Source organism: Typha latifolia, chromosome 2 (assembly GCF_019914945.1).
Source record: "Typha latifolia isolate L0001 chromosome 2, TyphaL0001v2, whole genome shotgun sequence".
Lineage (NCBI taxonomy): Eukaryota > Viridiplantae > Streptophyta > Magnoliopsida > Poales > Typhaceae > Typha > Typha latifolia.
The window spans coordinates 16,700,346-16,715,409 of record NC_133087.1 but is presented as its reverse complement, the minus strand read 5'-3'; the positions used below and the strand labels follow the sequence as shown (position 1 = coordinate 16,715,409).

The 15,064-nt window shown below is 38.2% G+C and overlaps 4 protein-coding genes across 11 annotated transcripts; 1 reads left to right on the top strand and 3 right to left on the bottom strand.

Annotated features, from left to right (window-relative positions):
- The first annotated feature begins 288 nt into the window (after positions 1–288).
- Positions 289–801, top strand: LOC140781974 (transcriptional regulator TAC1-like). The gene has a single exon (XM_073128288.1). The coding sequence runs from the start codon at positions 289–291 to the stop codon at positions 799–801; it is 513 nt and encodes a 170-aa protein (XP_072984389.1).
- Positions 802–2,836: 2,035 nt separating this feature from the next.
- Positions 2,837–3,379, bottom strand: LOC140781973 (transcriptional regulator SUPERMAN-like). The gene has a single exon (XM_073128287.1). It carries the CDS (start codon positions 3,377–3,379, stop codon positions 2,837–2,839), a length of 543 nt encoding a protein of 180 aa, XP_072984388.1.
- Positions 3,380–4,824: 1,445 nt separating this feature from the next.
- On the bottom strand, positions 4,825–9,500 carry LOC140781010 (probable alpha-1,6-mannosyltransferase MNN10). 3 transcript variants are annotated; one of them, XM_073126760.1, is made up of 7 exons: positions 9,355–9,500; positions 9,143–9,285; positions 8,160–8,676; positions 7,839–7,871; positions 7,671–7,761; positions 5,368–5,628; positions 4,825–5,176 (listed from the first exon to the last, which is right to left on the bottom strand). In XM_073126760.1, the coding sequence occupies exons 3-7, from the start codon at positions 8,625–8,627 to the stop codon at positions 5,079–5,081; spliced, it is 951 nt and encodes a 316-aa protein (XP_072982861.1). In that variant the 5' UTR covers positions 8,628–8,676; positions 9,143–9,285; positions 9,355–9,500; the 3' UTR covers positions 4,825–5,078. The 3 variants fall into 3 exon arrangements, with proteins under 3 accessions (XP_072982861.1, XP_072982862.1, XP_072982860.1); XM_073126761.1 differs by having other exon boundaries at positions 8,160–8,673; XM_073126759.1 differs by lacking the exons at positions 9,143–9,285; positions 9,355–9,500 and having other exon boundaries at positions 8,160–9,026.
- A 1,661-nt stretch (positions 9,501–11,161) lies between these two features.
- On the bottom strand, positions 11,162–14,548 carry LOC140781460 (uncharacterized). Of its 6 annotated transcripts, none has more exons than XM_073127434.1 (9): positions 14,282–14,542; positions 14,114–14,173; positions 13,975–14,033; positions 12,391–12,625; positions 12,079–12,223; positions 11,853–11,980; positions 11,705–11,767; positions 11,554–11,622; positions 11,162–11,430 (listed from the first exon to the last, which is right to left on the bottom strand). In XM_073127434.1, exons 4-9 carry the CDS (start codon positions 12,580–12,582, stop codon positions 11,359–11,361), a joined length of 669 nt encoding a protein of 222 aa, XP_072983535.1. In that variant the 5' UTR covers positions 12,583–12,625; positions 13,975–14,033; positions 14,114–14,173; positions 14,282–14,542; the 3' UTR covers positions 11,162–11,358. The 6 variants fall into 6 exon arrangements, with proteins under 6 accessions (XP_072983535.1, XP_072983533.1, XP_072983536.1 ...); XM_073127432.1 differs by having other exon boundaries at positions 12,391–12,611; positions 13,975–14,025; positions 14,282–14,525; XM_073127435.1 differs by having other exon boundaries at positions 13,975–14,025; positions 14,282–14,523.
- Positions 14,549–15,064: the final 516 nt, after the last annotated feature.

The window sequence follows — 15,064 nt, the reverse complement described above, 5'->3', positions numbered from 1 at the left end:
TAAGTATTAATCATAATATTTAATTAAAAACTATTAACTGGAATAATGAAGAAACTTAGGCAGTGAGCCAGCAAAATACCAAGGCCGGCCAAATATAATTAATATACACCATAAACTACACGTCAAGTTTACCACAGTGACAATAGCAATGCTCTCTTCTTGTTTCTTTTCCCACAAAACAATAACAAACACCTAATCTGACCCTAATTTCTTGACCCTCTCTCTCTCTCTCTCTCTCTCTCTCTCCCCCCTCTCTCTCGCTCTCCATAGATTAGGAGTTAGAGATCGATGGAAGCTAGTCACAAAAATGGCTCCAAGGCCTTAAGTGATGAGGCAAGCTCCCCTGAGCAAACCACCGATGACGGCGCCGCCGGTAGGTCGTACTACGAGTGCGTCTTCTGCAAGAGAGGCTTCTCGAACGCGCAGGCGCTAGGCGGGCACATGAACATCCACCGCAAGGATCGAGCCAAGATGCGGCAACTACCACCGACGACGACGACGACGTCAACTTTGTCGGCAAAAGCCGGGGAGGAATTCGAGGCCTGTGGTTATTACAATCCATATCCTCCAGTACTGTCGGAGCCGTCGAAGAATTATGTCATGTACTTCGGAAGGGAGGATGAGCAAATGGATTCACATAGGCCAGTACAAGAGTTGAGTCTCTTTGGTGATCATCAGGAGTTGCACTTGGGGTTAAACGCGCATGGCGAGGATTTTCGCAGCAAAGTGGGTGGATCCGAGAAGAGGGAGACAGAAGAAAGAGAGGTGGATTTGGAGCTCAGGCTAGGTCACCAGCCTTAGCATGCATGAATATATACTACTACTGGTACATACAAAGTTTTTAAACTATATTTATATATATACATGTATAGAAAATATTGCATGCATGTATATATAATTTGTTCATCACTTGATTTGTTTCTTAAGTTCAACAGGGCTTAGAAGAAGCTGGTGATATCTACGATGTGGATGTTAGACAATGGAAGAAAGAATGGCAAGGCTTTCAAATTTATAATTCGAAAGTGAGTCGTGTTGAATGATAATAAGAACTAAGGTTAATTAATTTAGCCACTTGCAGAATTTATTTTTCTTGATTACATACTACTGTGCATAGCAATAGAAATCAACAATGTTTAATGAAAAATAGGCTTCCAATATATACTAGATATATATGTTTCGTAACTAAATTCAATTGAAATTTTTGCAGTGCTTCAGAGCTATAAAAATAGGTAGTATTTAGATGTTCTCTAATTCTACTAGTAAGGTATAAAGCTATATATGTATACATACCTTCTAGAGAAATTAAACTAACGTACATATTAGGATTCATCTGAGACATTAGTAATAATTAACTTGCGTGGCGTGATCCAATTTTATGCAACAAAATATCATGAGTTTAAACTAGCCCAAAATGTTCGAGAGAAGAGAAATGCATGCATATGATCTTCTAAGCAGCAACAAAAGCATGCCACACTAGTACAATACCAATAAGAAAACTTTGGCTATATATGAGTAAGTAAGCATAGATCAATCCTTGGATATTATTACTAGAATAATTCTAAGCTAGCTAGCAGAAGAAGAGGGAAAAAAAAAGTTCTGATAGGATAAATGAACATATTTCTTTTATTCTTCTTAAATTCAGTTGAAAGGAAAACGAGTCGTAGAGATTGATGTTTACATGACCCAAACTTATTGGCCAAAAGGAAGAAGTCATCAAACTGTTCCTGTTCAATGGATCTTGTGAGGAAGTAAGGAAACAGTTCTACTTTAGCAGTAGCCAAATGCAAAACTGCAAGCTATGTGAATAATATATATATATATATATATATATATATATTGTAGTTTTTCATTTGATACAAGTAAAAATGTAATACATACGAAGATGTATGTAGATAGAGCTCGTCGTGGCTTGTTTCATGAAAGAAAGAATCGACCCAGATGTCTAATCTATCTAAAATGTTACATTAACTGGGGAACTTAATTAATGGACCGGACTCTTTGTTCAACTACTGACTCCTCTCCTTTTTACTAGAGAGATGCCCCAATTCGCCTAACACTCTTTACTTTTGTCTGAGACTGACACCTCTTCCCTTCCATTCCTCGTATGGCAATGACCATCATTTCCACAACTTTTCCAAGGCACACACCCCCCTTGTGCCATAACGCACATAAGATAAAATCCATTGGGAAGTGCATCCACATAGATAGATAGATGGATAGATATGCACAATGACTAAAGGGACATGATTTCAAAGGGGATACAAAGGAACTCCAAGTAGCTAGAATTAATATGTGCTGTTGTCAATCAAGGTTATTTTAGTTGCATCCTACTCTTACAAATTAACATAGTTTTTAGCATGCATATTACCACATAGAAGTTGAGATCAATGTGTACATATCTATACATGGATACCTCCACTTAGGCATTTTATAAACGAACACAGTGAAAACAATCAAATATATATATCCTGTGAAGAGAAATGAGGATCTGTTACATGTTATAAATTAACCTCATGATAAAATGATGTCATAGTTCTTAATATGGTTAACTAGTCACAGAATAAAATGACTAAATAACATGGAAATGAAGGCAAGTAGCTCGGCATCATCACATTCAAGAGATGGAGACATAGATCCAATGAATCCCACAACCTTACATGACATATCTGTAGTCAAACAGCTAGCCCTCATCATCTGATCACCTTGGATACAAGCATTCATTCCACCTCTAGCAATGGTGTCATTTTTTTTTCCTTTTTGCAAACAAAGAAAGAAGAGAAAAGAAACAACAAAGGCAAATAACTAAGTACCACACAATGGTGACAAAGTTATACATTTAAGAGTACCCAAGTCGAAGTTCTAAATCCAAATCACTGCAGACTCCCATCTCCAAGTCCAAGCTCACAATCTTTCTTTTTGCATTACTTTTATCCTCCACCATAAGACCTCTCATGTCTGCTTCACCAACCAAGCTAGCTTTCACTTCTTCGCATCGCGGGCGGAGCAGGTCGGCCGACGACGCGGACGAAGGGGATGAGCAGAAATGAGGGTGAGGAGAGGCCAAAGAGGAGAAGGTATATCTCACTGGAGAGAACTTAGCATCACTGGTAGTAGAAGGTGGTGAAAGGTTAAGGTTTGGAATAGGGTTAAGGTTAGCAAGTGAGGTGTCCCATGGAGGAGACTGTCTGAGTCTAGCTCTATCTCTTCTATGAACATTCATATGACCACCAAGAGCTTGAGCTGATCTGAATTCCCTCTTGCAAAAGCTACAAGCGTATGACCTTGGAGGCCATGAGAAGCCATTCATCAAGCCACCATAAAGATGATCACCTCTTCCCCATTTGTTGTTCTCTCTAGAGCATCTCCCAAACCTCTCCATGGAAACAAAGGTGACACTAAAATCTCCAGTGCTTCTAAGGCTTTGTAGCTGGAGATTATGTAACAAGAAAGAAGGAAGACAAGTACTTTGTACTCAACTCACCTGAACAGTGTAATCATGACATGGTCTTGGGTTCTCTCTCTCTCTCTCTCTCTCTCTCTCTCTCTCTCTCTCTCTCTCTCTCTCTCTATCTCTATCTATCTATGTGTGTGTATGAATTGAGATGTTGGACTTATGATTTCTTCATCTGACGAGAGAGTAATGGAGCTGCAGAAGTGCCCATCAAATTGTAACCCCGAAACTGAAAATCCCATTGGGAGTACCTCCTGCAAATGTCTGTTACCATAAAAGGGCAAAGGTTTGCAAAATTGGCACGCTGGATGCTGCCACCTTTATATACCCCTATGCTATACTTGTCACCTCCATACTCCCCCCCCCCAAAAAACTCTTCCTTTGAGTGCTCCTGGGCTTCTGCATGTGAGAGGAATGGGCACTGGAAGACTGGGGAGACATTTTGGAGAATTAAAAATATATTATGGCATGTATATATACACATTGATATATTAAATCAGTTGACCTACAAGTTTAAGTTGTGAGTAACAAAGGTTCAAAGTTAGTCATCTACTTTTCTTTAAAACTATGGCAGCTCCTTTTTCATGTGATAAAAGAGCAAAAAAGAGGAGTTGGATTTAGTGGACAACTTAGAGGCCACTTGAAACTTAGAAGTGCAAAGGTGGCAGAAACTTTCACATGGAAGTGACTCAGGAGAGACAAAGGGATCCCAGTCCCACCAAACCCTAGCCTTAGATTTGGGAGACAAAGATACCCAATAGCATGCATCCTTTTGTTTGCTAAGTCCAGGGCATCTTTAATAAGGATGCATGGCTAAAATAGCAGATGTTACCCAGAAGAGGTGGGGGTTTGCTTCTCTTTCACTCTAACTCTCAAAGGTCTTGCAGTTTATAACCATCTTTTGTACCCTTCACACTGAACTCCCCCTAAAGCAAAATAAACTTACTATCCCTGGTGACCTTGATAGGAAATCCTAGTAAATTTTTTTTTAAATTTGAGTTCTTGGGACCTTTTTCCATGTCCATCTCTAGCTAGGAATCTGGTCTTCATGGTTGAGATGTCACTTCTACTATCAAAACATTCCATCAGTCTTCTCAGATCACAGACACTGTCATGAATTAATCTCTCAAGCCATTCAGATTTGGTACTTGGATTCACCTGCTTGTCTGCCAAATGAAGGCATAGCCTTTGATTGGTGGATAGTCTTGCATCTATAATTACCAGCACCAAGATGGAAACAAATGGAAAAGGGAAGGCAAAAGCAAAGCTTCAAACTTCTTGAATGGAGAAAAAGTTAAAGCTTACTCAGATTTCATAGTAGCAGGAATCACCTATATACCCTGTTAGTCTTGCAGCAATCAAACACTAGACAATTTTGGAACCCCCAATTCAAAATTCTTCCTAGCAAATTTTTAATAACAGAGGGGCCTCTCCTCTGGTACCAGAGCATGAAGCTTTTATCTATAACTTCAAGACTTTTCAAAATATACAAGAGTATAGCAGCACAAGCTCTAAAACTTGCTACAAAAGATTACAAAGTTTTACATCTAAGTCACATTACAGTATAAATTTAAAATTAGACCATGTCATACTAAGCTGAACTGGAGGAGGTTGATTACAAATGTGGTTATATAGTTCTCATTTGTTGGAGAAATTTGGCAGCCCATCTCCTCTTGTCATCTAAGCCAGCAAGGTGCACCATAAAGTCTCCATCTGAATAGGCCCCTGAATCAATCACAACTACTGGGTCAAAACTATTTTAGATTTAAATATTTACTATAAAGTTGGTTGAATTATTAAAATAATTCATGATCATATTATAAGATTTTTCTAAAGAGAAATTACGATGTTTTGAGAGACGAAAAATGAAATTTTATTGGCATAAATAAATGGGAAAAGGAGGAGAATTAAAATACCTTGCCACGTAGTCCAAGGGGAAAAGATCAGACGGTAGACAGATTTCCACGTGGGAAACCAAGGATAGGAGTTGAAGAGGCATTGCATCGGCGCTACGCCCACGTGGACTCGCGATTCCTCCGGAGGGAGGCGGCCAATCAGGTGCTCCATCGCCGCGTTATCACCGCTCTTGGTGGAATCGAAGCGAATGAACGATGTCAGATTCCACCACGTGTCCAGGAAACTCTCGCTCCACGCCGATCGCCGTACGAAGAAGACTCCTGCCAAAATGAGATTAATAAATGATTTATTACACTTAACTCCTCTAAAACGATTAGCCGGTTACTATGTACACATTCTCAACTCTTTTTACATCCACGTAGATATTTTAAACTTAAACAAAAATCCATATGAACCTTTTAATTTAGTGTCTATATGGTTAAAAAAAACATCTTAGTTCAAAAAATCTAAGTGGGTAAAAGAAAATTTAAAAAAATATATGTAAAGTATAAGATAATTCGAAGCAGGTGGAGGATTAAGTTTAATTAATTAATCATTTTCTCCAATGATGGCGGTGGTCATTAAGTAATACATTTTTTTTTGTTATAGATTTGTCGCTATCACCTGAGTACTTGCTTCAGTCAAATTAGTAGTAATTAACAGAATAATGTGGCATTAGGAGACAGAAAAACTTAAAAAACAGGATCAACTAATCTCGTTTTTCAACCTTAAATATGGTTGAGATTTAGAAGAATTACGAACTTGATTGTAAACTAAATTAATAGTGTCAACTTTTTTTATTTGATATGAAACTCATCTTTAAATTCAAATAAGAAATAGATTTAAAAGATATTTTATGTCAACGGATCAAAATACTTTTTGTAGCGAAGGAAAGAGATTGTGAAAAAGAAATAGGAAAGAATATTTTATATGATTTCTTGTCAATAGCATTTAAATTTGACTTTGCTGATAAACTTATGTAATTCGCTACTCTAAATCAGATTAAAGGAGAAGTAGATTCACACTAATCTAGTTTCAGTATTAATTAATATTTTGTTACAATATCATATTAGTATTTACTAATTTGATGCTATTCGGACTAGATCGGATCACCTCGAAATATATTAGGCTCAATGGTTGAGTCTAGGTATCTTATTTGCTTATTTGGCTTAGTTAAAACCTTGGTAGATTGGAATTTTATTTAATTAGCAAAATTGAGCTCTGCCCACTTTTGAAAAAAACATTCGTAGAATATTCTACAAATATCTGAATAATATCAAACTAGTTTGATAAAATCGTCAAGATCTACAACTTTGGTATTTACAACTTCTCTAGGTTCGAAATCTATTTGCGACAAAATGAAAGATTAATTCGAGAAGATAAGGAAGGGTTTAGTTAGTTTGTTAGTTATTTAGATCCATGGGGCAAACCTCTATAAATACGTGGAGAAAACCTAATTAGAGTTTAATCTGATAATTGAAACATCATTGTGCCTTCATCACCTTCTTTCTTACTCTAGCCATTGGCGTCCTCTCCCACCGCCCAAGTTTTTGGTCGGCTTTCTCTAACTTCTAATCCCCCTCTTCTAGAACAACTCCTCCCTATTTACTCTGAAGGAATTAACCTAGCACCTATCTTGCCATCGAAAGGCTAATAAGCTAGGGTTCATCCAACCTTCAGCCACTGTTCGACCGATATTTCAAGATCTAGCCATCCAAATACTGCAATCTTGAGTTTATTGGAAAGCTCTTTTCAAGGGCGATAACATATGCAAAATTCAGCAAGATCTAACGGTTAGATATCTACAGCTTCCTTAAAAAATAATGTCTTTAAACTAGTCTAGAACTGTTACAAACCGATTCGTAACATAATCTCTTTAAAAGAACTCTTAAATTCAATCCAGTTATCCAAACGAAGTCAATAGTACTTCAGCCTATACACAACCTCCTAACGTATCATTTACTCGAGATAAGATGAGAACTTATTTTAAAATGAAGAAAATTTATATTTAATTTCTTCTTGCGTGTTTGGTTGTAAAAAATAGAAATATTGCTGAAATAAAAATATTTAAAAAATTAATATTTATTATTTAAATAAGTAAATTAAAAACTGTAAATTATTTTAAAAAATATACTGATAAACGGATATCCATATCCGAATCCGAAAAATATATTCGACCCTTTTTAATCTAACCCGTTTTCACCCTAGGTTCTTGGCATGAATTTTTTTAGAATAAAGAGAGTTAATTTCGAAAGAGCTGATTTATTCTACTCAATTATTAAGCAAAAGATTAGTAGGAAATAAGAAAAGCATGCAAAATTACCTGAATTAACCCCGTTAAAATCTTCCGTCACCACTAGATCAGGTGAGGCGTGGAAATCACTGTGACCGATGACGGCAATCAAAATATTCTCCTGCAAAACACCACCGACTTCAATTTATATAATTTTGTATTAAAAAAGATAGAAACAAGAATTATAGAACCGCTTACCAATTCGATGGCCGGATTCATCACGACGGTGTCCTAAAAGCCAGCACAAAAAAATAATTAAAATAACGAGATTTTCAAAAGATCACTACGCTTTTTCTAAAATGTCATTATATTAATTAAATTCTTTTACACAAGATAAAAGTAGTAATTTCATTTTAATGATAATAATGTGTTACAGATATTTTGAGAGTCGTAAGATTTCAGTGATAAATAATATTTTGAATAATATAATGATAATGTATAATATTTTAAAAGTTTTTAAATGGCGAGTATGTGAAAAATTATAAAATAAGTATATAAAGGAAAAGGAACTAAACTCACGGCGTCGTTCCAGAACACCCAGTCATAATACGGCAGGTGAGATCGGACGGCCAATATCTTACTCCAGTTCGGCGGACGGCTGCGATCCACCAAGCCCTTCGCATCGATGAAATCGTACCCCATCCCCGCCGCATAAGCTCTCTTGTTCCCCTCCACCGTCTCCATCACCCCTCGAAACGACCTCCGCGGCCGTCCTCCGCCGCGGGAGGCGGCGAGGCCCTCCCTATCGTCGGAGAAGCTCACGATCGCGATCCTCGGCCGGAGGATATCTCCTCCGGAGGAAGATGCTGGAGAGGCGAAGTGATCCGGCGAGCACCGCCGGCCGAGGGCGTTGGCGCGTCGGAGGACGGGGGCGGAGGATTCGAGGGAAGCGAGCGCGACGACGAAGCCGGAGATCAAGAGGGGGATCCAGAGCCGTCGATTTCGGTGGCGGGGGCGGTGCCAGCGATCGGACGGACGCGGAGGCATGGGAGGAATGCGAGGCTTCTCTCTTCTTCGTCTTCTTCTTAGTCTTCTTCTTTGGAGGTGAGAGGAATTTTGGGGAATTTTTTGGCACGTACGTGATTGAATAATTGATTAAAGCCACGGATGGATAAAAGTATCCGTTTTGAACCACAGAGTAGTGCCAATAAATAAAAAAACAATTCAGAATTAACCTTCTTGTAGTTAATCAATTTAATCCTAGTTTTATAATTCGCTTAGTAAATCCACTTGCATAATTCCAAAGATATTCTATATTTAATTTTTTAACTAAATATTATTTAATCAAAGTCAAATCTCCAGAAAAAAAGATAAGTATTAAAGATGCAGCGGACCATAACGAAGCAAAACGATTCAAATTGCGTGTCAAACAGACCCGCCCCATTCAGAGCGTTATTTATTTATTATTCTTTTGTGGGTATCAGCAGCAAAAAAAATCTTTAACGCAAATTAACGTTAACACAAGACTTAGTCAAAGTATACAAAGATAGAAGAGCAAGCACCTTTCCTCTTTGTGTGTGAAGTGAGAAAAGGAATTTGTTCATCTATTACTTCTCAACTAGATCTTGGAGTATATTAGCTATCCATCTCTTCTTGTCATCTAAGCCAGCGAGGTGCACCATAAAGTCTCCATCAGAGTAGGCTCCTGCGAACGTTGTTCAATGAGGTTTTGTATTAGATTATATATATACGATCGAATGTGACAATTTGAAACCTTTCCAAGTCGTCCAAGGGGAGGAGATCAGACGGTACGCAGACTTCCACGTAGGCAACCAAGGGTAGGAGTTGAAAAGGCATTGCGACGGCGCGACGCCGACGTGGGCCCGCGATTCCTCGTTGGGGATGCGGCCGAGCAGGTGCTTCAGCGCGGCGTTGTCGCCGCTCTTCGTGGAACAGAACTGAACGAACGAGGTCTGATTCCACCACGTGTCCAGAAACCTCTCGCTCCACTCCGATCGCCGTACGAAGAACACTCCTGGGGCGGAGATCGCCAGCATTTATTAGAGAATAATAATTATAACTAATAGTTTATAAGTCAAGTGAGATTACCGGCGTTAACCCCGTTGAAATCCTCCGTCACAATGAGATCAGGTGACACGTGGAAATCACCATGCCCAATTACACCAAACAGAATACTCTCCTGCAAAATATATCTAGCTAATTAATTACTTCCAACTACTCTCTCTTACCACAGTTAATTTTTTTCACACACACACACACATATATATATATAGAGAGAGAGAGAGAGAGAGAGAGAGAGAGAGAGAGAGAGAGAGAGAGAGAGAGAAGGCATCCATCCGTATTTGTTTTGGACTGGAATTCTTGCGGCAATCGAAGCTTCAAAGATGGTGATGGGAAGGAAAATTTTGCATATTTTTTTTTTACAAATGACACCATGCATTTTTATGGTAAAGCGCAAAATTATTTTAAGTTGTAGGGGTTTATATGCAATTTTGTCTCATTTCATTCGTAAGGAATGCGGCCAAAGGAATAAATTAAATCACCCCTCCTAATGTCCTAATCACTGACGTACTAAAGTCATCAATAGATTTAATACCGTGAAAAACACAAGCAAACTACTCAAATAGTCAAACATTTTGGCGATGGTCGTAGCTAAGACCAGTCAATAAAATAATTTTGTAATATTAAAACGGATCGGAGCATCCAATGATGCTCTGGATGATCTCAGCATACCAAAATGAACGGTTGAGATTCTCAGCGTTGTGTTGTGACTTCTTTAGTCCCACATCGGCTATTAATGAAAATTACTTTTGTTTATATTCTACGGTGGCACTTTGCCTATCGCCGAGCTCAGTTGCGCGAGCTTGTAACCCGAGTGGGGGCAATCGGGTTATGTTGGACGATCTGTCTTACTCCGCGAGTCGGGTTTGATTAGCTCTTAGATGGCTCGCCCGTTCCAAGTTGTTGAGCTGAGCCACGTGGCTTGGGCGAAGGCTCAGACTACTTGGCTCTTAGAGTGGAGGGCAATGCGTGAGGCTGGTTTCACAGAGCAGCGACAACTTCCCGCTCTCAACGGTGGAAGGATTACGGGCCCATGCGAATCAAACCCACTATGACCCTAGGAGTTGACTTTGATCGGACCATCACCTTTTTTTTCTATTTTGAGGAAAGAAAGTATAATAATTAAGATTTATAATTTTAAATTGGAGCAAATAGAAGAATTGAGAGTGCTTTTTTTTCCGTCAATTTGAAATAAGACGGATAAATTTAATAGCAGGAGGTTAATTCTAATATTTATTATGGTAGAAAAATACTCTAATAATTTGTATACTTCCTTACCTATTTTAAATTATTCTAAAAGCAGGTGTTCAAAATAATACAAATAGAAGTTGGATGATAGTTTAATTTTAGACACGGCAATTTATGCCTAATACTTGAATAATATCACAAAAATACCCCCCAAAATATATCACATCCACGGATATTAACATACAAACAGACAGTCAAACTAAATTCGGTGCTCGCCAGTAGTTGGGAGATAATCACACGCAAGAAAGTCGTATCAAAATAGACAGCAATCAGCAATAAATTTTATGGATGTTTGTTAGTGTACTCAGTTGCTATCAGGTACATTACTAATTAAATAACTACAAATGGACTTTTAGATTGGATTTGGACTTCTAACACGAGCAGGAAGAACAGCTCTCCAATCTTATATTTGCTCAAACATACATCATCTTGGAGGGTTGATTTCTTCCTACGAGTAGAGCGTTTTCAATCTCTTTGCTGCGTGAATGAAGCCCACAATCACCTGCATCTCATCCAATTGCTTCACAATTGAGAGAGAAGAAGATCAGCAGAAGTGAGGATTTTTATCAAAAGATTGAAAGGAAATAAATGAAGTGAGGTAGAAACTATGATCAACTAACTATTCAGGAATAAGAAAAAGTACCTGGGAGAGGAAATGGTGCTGCACGCCATGAAGCAGCTGCTCCTTTGTTGGGTTAGGATTGATGCTCACCTGAATCATTGTAAATACTCATTGCAGGTTAGATATAGTTAACTCAACTGACCAAAAATTAACAGGGGGTCAAGAAACATACAAGGTTGAAATGCCTCCAATATCTCCACAAGGTGGCGGTCCCTAGTTTTGTCAAATTTGCTCTCTGTAAAAAAAAATCATAAAGTTTAATTACCAGTAGGTGACAAACCTTTTTAAATATATGAAACATGAGGAGATTTATTTATTACCATTTGTCTCTTAAAGATATGGGAGTGAATATCTCTATATCCGCTTCGGTTAGTCGACTTTACAGAGGATGCCCATGGTCTTGTATGTCGAACCCTTGGCTTTGTTGGTTTATGGTATTCTATGCTGGCTGTTGCCAATAAAAAATGCATATATAATCAGTGGATTTCATTTCACTGGACTGTAAAATAATTAAATATTTATACCAGCTAACCAGAAGTATCTTACAGTAATCCATGTCCTTCTCTCCCATGTCAGAGCTGCTGCAGAAAGAATTATCATAGTCAACGTCGTCATCTTCGTTACCTGTTGGAGCTTCTAGAACACTCAAAGCATTCCTCTGCAACTTCACCTCTACTCCATTTTTAAGGACCTGAAACCCCAAAATGGCATAACTTCTCTGACAGAGTGAAAGCAAATAATAATACTGAACCTAGATAATATCATAACATTACAGGCATATACAAGCAAATAATGTCAAATGATGCATCATATATGGCTCAAGGCAAGATGTAAGAGGAGGAGGTAATTGTTCTTTACCAGCCAATGCCAGCCACCAAGACCAACAGCCTTCTTCACGACACCCTGAAGACCAACCAAAACAGACTTTGTTCTGTTGTTACCAGTGACAATAACTTTAGTGTGTCTGGGAAGCACTGAAAGCTCCTCATCTCCACTTTCTTCTCGTGTTGGAGATAAAACCCGAGATGAACAGAATTCAGCTTCAATCATTGCATGTAAAATGCACCAACTCCAATGAGCTATTCAAGAATAACTAAAATTCCATTAGTATCATCAGTATCTGAAGTCATGATGCTAAACGGATATATTTTTCTGGTAACATCAAACAGGAAATTACAACTTCATATGAAGGACAAATAAAAGAACTGGATTCCAACAGCTTTCAAAATTAAAGAAAAAACCAATGACTTGAAGTCTCAAATACAAGAGATATCAACTTGCGCACATGTTGGGTTGGCTGGCTAATTGGTGGACCCTACAACCCTGAAATATTCTATCTACTCAGCTTCCCAGCACTTACAAATATTATGCACCCTTATAACTTAAAGCATGTAGCCATGTACAATGTGAGGACACAGGATGAAATCAGATTGGTTTTATTTCTAAATCAGCATTAAAACAGTTGTTGACAAAATAGAAGTTTGTCTGGAGATGATTTTATGTTATTATAAGCATGCTTTCTAACAACTAAATGTTTTCTCAAACAACATTTTACAGCTGTTGAACAATCTGGGTTTGGTGCCTTTTCATTGACTTTGAGGTGAGCACATGGATCTGGATAGTTCAGGTGGACAACATATGCACACCTTCAATGTAATTTGCCTTGCATGTGTCAAATGCAGTTGCCACCATCACCTGCACCAGTGTTTCTAAGTTCGATGGTTTAACCCCTCTTGTTTAAGTCTACTCTGCATCCTATGCTGGATCATAGCATGCAACAGATTACATAATTGTTTGACTAGAATAGGACTCAGGGAAGATCTCCTATGGTTAGGTTAGAGGCAGCCTGGTCATGGTCAGCCAGCCAAGAATAGGTAGTCCGCTTCCAGAAAGCAACATGCAATTTGATCCTTAAAAGCAATTCAACCTTTAGATTGCAGTAGACTATATGAGATGATACATAAGTTACACAGCTAAGCAAATTCTAACACTTAGCAGCTGTTGGACCCACCAGCCACGAATGATTGACTCAGTTCATGGTAAGGTATGTGTCCCGACCAAACGTGAGAGCGATCTACCAAAAAACTGGACAGAAGGAAGAATGCACAATAAACTAACCAAGATTCTACATCACAGTCATACTTCCTTCTAACTAGCCAATTTAGTTAATTCTACAAAGGCCTAATACTTGGTAACTGAATCGAGCAGTATATTGAGGTCCTAAAAGAATCTCAGCGCGGCTGGGAACTTGCACTAAAAAACAATTTTGCTCCTACTGCGGTTCCTCGTGATCACCTAAAAAGTCACTAAAGACAACTACCTTGGATCCAAAATCGCAAAACCCCTGCTAAAACTTGCATTCGAGCAATAAAAAGATGTAATCTGAAACTCCAAAACAAGCTCAAACAGTGGCAAGTAATCAAACTACACTAAATCTCTCACCTTCAGTTCCTCCTCTTTTATCCAACACAGATTGCACAAAAGTACTCTTCCCTGCCCCACTAGAACGCAACAACAATGAGAAAATATCCAAACTTAAATAATAAAAAAAGCAACCTTACAAGCATAAAATTCTCCTTACCTAAATTCGAATTCTAAATCCTTCTCTATAACTCCCAAAATCACAGATCGCACTTCAATTCTATTAACTCAAACACCGAATCCATCAGCTCACACTCAACCAATGCGCTAAAAAGCCAAAACAAACCAAACAAGCAAGAAATAAGTTCATGATTTGAAGATGCCTCACCACAATCCCCCAATTGCGTTCCTTGACCTAGTAGCAAGCCGGCGGTGAACAAGAGAATGCGGCAGTTTTAAGCAACGGAAACACCGAATCCGAGGTTTTCCGCCATGGAGGATCGAATACCGCGCTCGAATTAGCCGGAAAACGGATGGATCTAAGGGAATGGCTGCGTGGGAGACGGTGGAGTGGGGAATTTTGATGTGGAGAGCAGAGTAGAGAGCAGAGAGCAGAGAGAGAGAGAGGGCACACTAAATGCTTCCCAACTGCCAAGGTAGTAAACGGGGAACAGGCTTTAAACGTACGGCTTCTCGCTCTTCGCTTGGCTTTAGTGAAGCCGGCTTCGATGACCGGCTCGGGAGTATTGTGCTGGTGCGGCTTATTATATTCAATCGATATAAATTATTCCCTAAATTCGGTGAAATAAGTGGAAATAAAGTCCTTATATCCATTTTATTCCACTTTAGACGAGGATAAGATGAGGATTTATTTGAGATTAAAAATAAAATGTATACTAATTTTTCAAAGGCGAAAAAGAACGGTAAATATTGAGATAAAATAATGTCTTATTATGAAAGTTAGGATAAGATATATAAATATGATTAGATTGATCTTTTTTGTATAGTTTAATAAAATACATATTTATTATTTTCCAAAAGAACGATATGAAATATATTTAAAATTATGTATAAAATATAATTTTATTTAATAATTATTAGATTATTATATCATGATTATTTCTATTTTTTTTACTAAAATATAATATAATAATATTTTTTAACAACAACC